General features: G+C 46.1%; 1 protein-coding gene across 1 annotated transcript in view; it reads left to right on the top strand.

Moving 5' to 3' along the window:
* Positions 1 to 134: 134 nt before the first annotated feature.
* Positions 135 to 458, top strand: part of LOC104413627 (proteasome subunit beta type-7-like) — a gene marked incomplete at its 5' end in the record, with an annotated part of 11,459 nt that continues 11,135 nt past the window's right edge. Inside the window, 1 exon segment of the mRNA XM_010024680.1 lies at positions 135 to 261. Within this exon segment, the coding sequence (XP_010022982.1) occupies positions 135 to 261 (127 nt within the window).

Raw genomic sequence — 458 nt, forward strand, 5'->3', positions numbered from 1 at the left:
GCTGCTGAGTCATGCTCTGCCTGTGCGGATCTGCTCAAGTGCCTCATCCTCCTCACCCTCCTCGTCCCGGGTTGCTCCGGGCCTTGCATCCGGTCTGGCCGTTGGTGCCAGAAAGGTCTCCTTTGGAGATTTAGGCTTTAGAAGTAACCTTCTCTTTCTGTAGGATGGCATAGTCCTGGGAGCAGATACAAGAGCAACTGAAGGAATGGTTGTTGCTGACAAGAATTGTTCAAAAATACACTTCATTTCGCCTAATATCTAGTAAGTATTAAAGTATCTTATTGTATAATGACTTTGGTAATAGTATTGGGGATTTTTAGCCATGTTGTTTGCAAACAGCAATATTAGGGTGTACTTTAAAATCATAGAATAGTTTGGGTTGGAAAGGCCCTTAAGATCATCTAGTTCCAACCCCCCCTGCCATCGGCCGGGGGCCCACACAACAAAACACTTGACCC

This window comes from Nestor notabilis, unplaced genomic scaffold (genome assembly GCF_000696875.1).
Source record: "Nestor notabilis isolate BGI_N333 unplaced genomic scaffold, ASM69687v1 scaffold33471, whole genome shotgun sequence".
In the NCBI taxonomy this organism is placed as follows: domain Eukaryota; kingdom Metazoa; phylum Chordata; class Aves; order Psittaciformes; family Psittacidae; genus Nestor; species Nestor notabilis.